Source organism: Thunnus thynnus, chromosome 17 (genome assembly GCF_963924715.1).
Source record: "Thunnus thynnus chromosome 17, fThuThy2.1, whole genome shotgun sequence".
NCBI lineage: Eukaryota > Metazoa > Chordata > Actinopteri > Scombriformes > Scombridae > Thunnus > Thunnus thynnus.
The window spans coordinates 14,983,519-14,991,425 of NC_089533.1; the positions used below are offsets into that span (position 1 = coordinate 14,983,519).

Sequence of the window (7,907 nt, forward strand, 5' to 3'; positions counted from 1 at the left end):
GTTTAGCTCTGTATACTCTGTTTAGCTCTCTATACCCCATTTTTTTTGTTGGTATAGGTAATTTGTGCTGTAATTAATCACTTTTTTCTTTGGCCTTCCAGGTTACTGCCTCCTCCAGCCAGGGTACTGTGTGGTGAGAGCAGGCAAAGCAGTGGGATCAGGGGTTGGGACAGCAGCACAGAGGCTGCTCTCGCTGCTCTGGATGCTCCTGGCAGCTCCAGGTTGGTGGCACTTTTTCTCTCATCAACTTAGAAAAAAATTTCTTTTTTGCTTCTTCTTTTTTGGGCAAAATGGTCTGATCATGTTCTCATTCTTGGTCTTTATATGTATTTTTTGTTTGTTCGTTTTGTTGTTTTTTTACATTTCTTCAATCTGCCCAGTGAAGGCAGGCAGAGGTCTTCTGTGGTTTCTTGCAAAAGGATGGTACCAGCTGGTGTCTCTTATGTCTCTCCTCAATGTCTTCTTTCTGACACGGTAAGAGCCATAATTCACAGGATTAGACAGTTTGAACAGCTTAATTGTTTTCAAAATATTAAATATTCAAAATGCATAATCAGTTAGAGTGAATGACTTTTTAACAAAAACATTGAGTTAGCTATTTAAGCTATTTTGTAGTTTTAGAGAAATGTCTTAAACATGTAAATAAGAATAAAACAATCATTATAAATATACAAATGTACCACATAAATGTTCATGTATTTATGTTTCCAGTAAAGCTACATTTTCAGGGACAGTAATAATGATTTAAATTTTTACCCAATACCATAAATACTTCATTTTGATTCATATTTTAACACATCTTGTGGTGACATTTATGTGCTGTCGATTTTCCTTTGAACTTAGACAGTTTTGATTCATTAAGGTTTTTTTGAATGAACATCATGTACTCCTGTCAGTTGTTTATTTATCTGACCTGTGTGTGACTCTGTTTCAGATGCCTTCCCAAACTCTGGAAGCTCCTGCTGCTTCTTTTGCCCTTTTTGCTCCTCTTAGGTGAGTTTATAAGAGTGTGTGCTTCAACCTTCCTTTATCACAGGTGAAACCCATTTAGTGGGCAAAGAGAGAGAAAAATCAGTCTATAGTCAGGCAGTAGATGTCCTAACCAGCACGCATCCCTTGAGTATTCTGCATACCCAGTATCAGATTCAGGTCAGCCGTTCTGGGCTTCTAGTGGGCAACTCCACTATGTGGCTCAGCCCTGCTCTCATATACCTACACAACAGCGAAACACAAACACATTTATTTATTTTGTTTACATTTACCCACAATTCAGCCTGACATATTTGGTATATTTAAAAAAAAAAACTTTTGATCTTGAATTAATTTAAAATCCATTTCTAAAATGTTAGAGTAAAGTTTGTCTACACAACATGAGTTTGTAATGAGTGATGTACCAGCAGGTGAATGCACTTTAACCCCCATTTTCTATCATCTATATGCAGCTTTATGGTTGTGGGGTCCGTCCACTGCTACCCTGCTTGCCTACCTCCCAGCTATAAACCTAACGGAGTGGCGTTCTGCATCTCCCTTCACCCTCTTCTCCAACTCGGGGCCAGTCTCTGCTCCCGGTCCCGCCTCTGTCCCCGTCCCTCCAACAGAGACTCCACTGGAGCAGACACCAGCTACCCCGATCTCACAGGCACCGGTAAGATACAGAGATGAAGCAGTTATTGGAAAGCACTGACTCATTGTGAGCCTGTGTTTATACATGACCTCATTACATCAAGTATCTTGCAGTTTTCAACTTTTTAATGACCACAGTGCTCACAAATACAGTTTAGTTTAAAGACATATATAATGCTATATAATTTCCACTGTCCTCTTCCTCTCTACTCACTCCTTCATTCCTGTCTGTAGATCCTCCCCCCAGTGGTGGTCTCTAGTGTGGACTTAGAGCGTCTTGAACGTGTGGAGCGCCAACTAGCCCTGCTGTGGGAGCGAGTCCAGCAGGGTGACGACAAGCAGAAGCAGCATCACACTGACATTTTGGGTCTCTACAGCACCCTGAGGGAGCAGCTCCACACTCAGACCGACAGGGAGAGTCTGGGACTGTGGGTTTCCTCACTGCTGGAGGAGAGGCTTAGCGTGCTGCGAGGAGAGCTGGACCAGGAGAACACACACAGAGCACAGGTGAGAGAGATCATGTGGGAGCCAAGTTACATGTTTGTATGTTTAGTTTGGTAAATAAGTGCAGTCTGTATTTTGTTAAACAGTTTATGTAAATTGGGATACATAAGTGATTGTTGTGTATAAGTCATTGAATAAGTTAATTAATAGTAATTTGTTAAAGTTCAGCTAATAATTATTTGATTTAATTCATGCTGATGATATTTTGTAAAAGGCAACATTATTTAAGCCCTCAGTTAAAACAGTGAAGTAAGTTACTGTCGCTTTAAGAGATATAGGTCCTTTGTGTTTACTAGGGTGAACCTGCGGTTTGGAAAGTTGAGGGTCAAGTAAGGACCGAGCAACACTGTTTTCTTATCGTAGTACAGTTTGCTGATTAGGAGAACTTAGCTTTGAATACTCCTGTAAGAAGATATTAGTCCTGCGTGGTAGTTTTTCCTCCTCAAGCTAACCTACACGGGTTAGGCCCTCATGGAGCTTCAACCAGCTACAGATCATGTTGTTCCTGAAAGTTTAAGTGTTTAGTTATAAGAGTGACATTTTGCTTAAAAAGTTTACGTGTATCTTGCTTTTTTCTGCTCTGCGCAGAGTGAAGAGCAGCAGAAACTGCACCAAGAGAGTCAGACAGCACGGCTGGCTGATTTGGAATTGCTGCTCAACACTCTGGCTGCCAAGACTGAGGTACATCAGACAAACTGCACATTTTTGTTATTTATGTTATTTCTACAGGCTAAGCACACATTGATAACAGTGGCACTTTTGCAGCAATGTTTATCTAATTTATAGTTATTGTCCTTGGACCCAGTGTTGAATTGGCCGATAAACATAAAGCGTTAAAACTTGTAAAATTTACTATCAAAAGGAAAACTAAGATAAAATATAAAAACAAGCAAAATATTATAATCCATGAAAAAGCACAGACTGAGGATGCGAACATTAACAAGAAGACACAACATGCAGTTATACAAAGCATGGAGTCTAATTATTAAATAACAAACTATCATAATAGCATGAAATGATGAGACATGTAACACAACCATAAAGACAATGATGTTAAAAATATTAAATATCCAGACAAGTTCAGACAGGTGAGTCATCATTGACAGTTATCATTGACCTGGTATATCTGTTATCTAGGAGTGACATTTTCTTTGTCTGTATTTAGTAATGGTTACCCATGTGTGTTGTAGGAGGTGCAACAGAAGCAGCAGCTGTATGAGCACGAGAAAGAGAAACGGGAGAAAGAAGTTGTCATTTCAGCAGCAGACACAGCTCCTGTCAGGTACCAAAACCCCATGCTGACTGATTTTTCCTCATTTTTTTGTTTCTCTTCTATGTGTTATGCAAATTTTGTAAGAAACTTTGTCAAGATTATGGCAGCTGATATGTGGATTCTGTCTTTCTCTCAGTGTGGGTGTGAAGCAGGAGGACCATGATGCTCTGCTGGCAGAGGTGCAGAGACTTGAGTTAGAACTGGGCAAAATCAGGCAAGACCTGCAGGGTGTTGCAGGATGCAAGGGCAAGTGTGAGCAGCTGGGCTCTCTGCAGGAGACAGTAAGTAATACAAATATTGACTTAATCTGACTTTTCTGTGATGCTGTTTCATAAAATATAATAGATTTTCCTGATATTCAGTGTCCATTGAATGTCTTTATTCAATATATTTCTGTTTATCCCCTTTCCAGATATCAGCTCAGGTGTCCTCCCAGGTACGTAAGGAGTTGCAGGCTCTGTTCTTCGGCAGCAGCGAGTCAGCTGAGGAGCGCGGAGAGGTGCCTGAGTCTCTGATCTACTGGCTGTCCCAGCGCTACGTGAGCACGCCTGACCTGCAAGCCTTACTGGCCTCACTGGAGCTGAGTATCCTGAGAAACGTTTCCCAGCAGCTGGAGCTTAATCGAGCCCAGACCTTGGGAGAAGCAGAGTCCCAAGCCAAGACCATCATCCAGACAGTAACTGGGACTGTCCAGCACACTGCCTCTACTGAAGGACTGACAGAAGAGGTAATCAACATTCTGTCAACATTATCATCACTGTGGATTTCCATCTTAATCACAAATCTAAGATGAGTTCTTTAAAAGTGTTGTTTTGAGGCTCTTATTTAATCTTTAACTCTGTGTTGTGGTCTGTATCCCAGCAAGTGAAGCTGATAGTCCAGAACGCGCTGAAGCTCTACTCCCAGGATCGAACGGGTCTGGTGGACTATGCCCTGGAGTCTGGAGGTAAGACATCAATGCCTGTCCATCCTGGGCCTTAATGCAAGCCAGTAGTTAACCCTTTAATGAATGGTAGAGATTAGTGAGCTAGCTGTTCCATATCTCAGTACTTTGCTTTAATGTGCAGAACAGTATGTCTCTTATATAACGAGCATGCAGGCATTAGCCAGGCCAAAGGACAACAGAGTATTAACAGCAGATGCTCAGGCTCCATTGTCAAGTCTGTTACTGAGCGGTTTGCTGACCTATATGGGCGATACACTTCACAGTAGGTGTGAGCATCAAAGCGTCCTGGTAACTTAGTGGTTAAGACACATAACCTTATAATTGTAATGTCATTGGTTTTATTCTGGCCAGGGACCTTTGCTGCTCTTCTGTCTGCCCCCCAAAAATCTAAAAAAAAAAAACAGTAGGCTTGGGCTTTGTAACTGTTATAAAAGGCACAACAGTAGATATATGTGCCATGAAAATTGATTTCGTTACATAGTTTATGCCTTTTATAGAGTTCCAATTGTGAAGTGACATGAATAAAGTATGCTTTATACTAAAACAAAGGCACATTGTGGTGCTAACAGATACAGACAGCACTTACAGAAGAAGGATCAAATGATGAGGACACAAGTGGGCGAACACGAGGAATATTTGCTTTGACACAAGCAGCTCTACTGGTGGTGTGAAGAGAAAACTTAAATGCAGATTTTGGTTCCTTAGTCATTCTCTTTAGGAGGAGAGATAAGAGGAGCCAGCAGTCGAAGGACACAACACACCAGAATTATGCATCTTTATAAGGACATGGTGCCTGCCTTAACTGTTGACAGATGGCTTTAAGAAAAAAAACAACAAACAGTGATATAAGCATGTAAAACCAAAAATGTTTCACACAAAATAAATTGTCCTGCAAATGTGGAATGATAAATATACTTAGCCTTTAACCTCAGTTTATATGAATAACTAATTTGTGGGCCAGGAAATTGTAATTATATTTTTAAGCGTAACAACTGTTTTATTTTTCATCTGTGTGTGTTCAGGTGGCAGCATCCTCAGTACACGCTGCTCTGAGACATATGAAACCAAGACAGCCCTCATGAGTCTGTTTGGCCTGCCACTCTGGTACTTCTCCCAGTCTCCACGTGTTGTCATCCAGGTGAGCCTCACTATAAGAATATCCAACAAAGAAATATCTTACTGGTGATTGAAACATGTTATTATGATAGATTTAAGATCTTAGGGGGGGGATGTTGTTGAGTAAATATAACTGATTAGAATCACTCACAGTCAGAGTCATGGATGTTGTTACAAAACTAATTTCTATTGCTTCCCCTCCATCAGCCTGATGTGTACCCAGGTAACTGTTGGGCATTCAAAGGCTCTCAGGGCTATCTGGTGATCCGGCTTTCATTGAGGATCCGGCCCACATCCTTCTGCGTGGAGCACATTCCCAAAGCCCTGTCCCCAACCGGAAACATCACCAGTGCGCCACGCAACTTCACTGTCTATGTAAGAAGCATAATAACATAAAACCACTAAATCATACACTTCGTAAACTCATGCAAGCGTCTATAATTAACTGATGTTTCTTTGTGCTTAGGGTCTAGATGATGAGTACCAAGAGGAAGGGAAGCTGCTGGGACAATACGTATACAATGAAGATGGGGAGTCACTGCAAACCTTCCCTGTTACGGTAATCAGTCTGTCAAAGACACACTTCCTTCTTGTTGGAAATTCAGTGTCTTCCAGCAGGCGCTGAGTATTTCCCCTCTTCTCTTTCAGGAGCAGAATGATAAGGCCTTCCAGATAATTGAGGTGCGGGTGCTGTCTAACTGGGGGCATCCAGAGTACACCTGCCTGTACCGCTTCAGAGTCCACGGAGAACCTCGGCCTCAGTGAATCCATCACTACTATACACACTCATGTCAGACATATCACCCTATCTGTACATAGCTCTCGCCTACTTCTTAAAAACGGAGGGGACTCGGCAGTACTTGTGGACGTTTTTGTATGAAAGACATGAAGACACAGAAGTTGTGGATTGTTAAGAGGAATGTGGCCAGACTGAATCGCGGACATGTGTTTTGTATCACCGAAAGAATCACAGGAAGGTACGGGGAATGTTGAGGATGGCAGGAGAGGAATTGAACCACGGAAGAAGCTAAAAGTCCAGTCCCCTTCTCATAAGACACCTCTTGCACTGAATCAGCCCATGGGGGCGCCAGACTCCACTGAACGGACAAATCCACCCCACTCTTGGCACCTTCCACTTCTACGGGAAGGTGGATGGTTGAAACAGGGGGGTTAGACTCATCCCCACCATTTCTTCATATAAGTCTGATTTGGTTTGTGTTCTTACTCATGTGTATTTAACTTTGATTTCCTGTTAGAATCTATTTTCAGGATCAAAGCCACTGCACCTTTGCCTGTGAAGCTGTCCAGGCATGTCGACCCATTTGTTGCTGTCAGGTCTCTGCAATGACTTTAATTGAGCTATTTTGGCAGCCTGCAGGACCGCAACACACTCACAGTTGGTGTATACTGGACATGCAAGGCTTTCTACTGTTGATCACTACATTCAAGGCTTGCCATCATGCATCCATATAGCCATAACTAATTTTTTGTTTTGAAACGAACATGCTGCCTACGGACAGGCCCTGAATGTTTTTTTCAAATGGAGGCACGATGCAAGTCATCCTTTAACCACACAGCAACACTATATAACCACTGACCTGAGCTCTATGTGACTGGAGTAATAGGAGGCTCTTCACTATCTACATTAAGCAACATAGACATAAAATATGTGTATGGTTATGGATGGACTCCAGGATTAATTCTAGCATGTGACTCTTCCTGAACAGTACTCTTAATGCATCATGGATTTACATGAGAGTGTGTCCTCTCTGCCTGGATCTTAAATTACCAATCAATGCTGAAAGGTAAATAATACAATTACTCCTGTAGACAAGAGTGTGATTTTTCTTTGCTGTTTCTATCAAGAGCGGACTCTAAGCCAATGGGATGTGCTGTCTCCCTCTAGCTCAGTTACAAACGTCCTCCTCACATGGGCTCCCTCTATTCTGATACCCTGAAGGAATGTAATCTGTATATTTCATTGTTGATAGTTGGTAATATCTGCTTTATCAGTGTTGCTTTATAAAAATCATCCCGTCATTATTATTATTATTATTATTATTATTATTATTATTGTATTACTACCATTATTTCTGCTGTTGCTCATTGTGTTTTTGCTTTTTTCTGTTTTTTTTCGGGGGGTGGGGGTCAGGGGTTGATAATGTCAGAGGATGCACTGCAACAACTTGTCAGAGATATGTTTGTGGCACAGGTCTTCACGGTTTGTTTAAAAAATGAGGGTGTGTGTAGTCATCAATTTTGGTTGCAAATATGGGGATGTCTAAAATGTTATGTACAAAAATGTTTTGTTCACAATATTATTTATTAACAAGTCAATTAGTGACAGCGAGATATGATTTACTGCGATGTACATTTTGTCAAAAGCTGTTCAGTGCATTTTGGAATCATCTTGGGACTTTTTTCTTTTTTTTTTAAGATAAATGG

At 41.3% G+C, this 7,907-nt stretch overlaps 1 protein-coding gene across 8 annotated transcripts in view; it reads left to right on the forward strand.

Moving 5' to 3' along the window:
- The window catches only part of sun1b (Sad1 and UNC84 domain containing 1b), a 36,381-nt gene extending 28,493 nt beyond the window's left edge, over positions 1-7,888 (forward strand). For all 8 annotated transcript variants that reach the window (XM_067615942.1, XM_067615941.1, XM_067615944.1 and 5 more), the window contains 14 exons: positions 102-221; positions 381-474; positions 935-993; positions 1,443-1,645; positions 1,858-2,130; positions 2,716-2,808; positions 3,318-3,409; positions 3,537-3,681; positions 3,813-4,127; positions 4,262-4,346; positions 5,369-5,484; positions 5,670-5,837; positions 5,929-6,021; positions 6,111-7,888. In XM_067615942.1, coding sequence (XP_067472043.1) covers positions 102-221; positions 381-474; positions 935-993; positions 1,443-1,645; positions 1,858-2,130; positions 2,716-2,808; positions 3,318-3,409; positions 3,537-3,681; positions 3,813-4,127; positions 4,262-4,346; positions 5,369-5,484; positions 5,670-5,837; positions 5,929-6,021; positions 6,111-6,227 — 1,973 coding nt within the window. In that variant the 3' untranslated portion in view covers positions 6,228-7,888. The remainder of the gene's footprint in view (positions 1-101; positions 222-380; positions 475-934; positions 994-1,442; positions 1,646-1,857; positions 2,131-2,715; positions 2,809-3,317; positions 3,410-3,536; positions 3,682-3,812; positions 4,128-4,261; positions 4,347-5,368; positions 5,485-5,669; positions 5,838-5,928; positions 6,022-6,110) is intronic.
- The last annotated feature ends 19 nt before the right edge of the window (positions 7,889-7,907 follow it).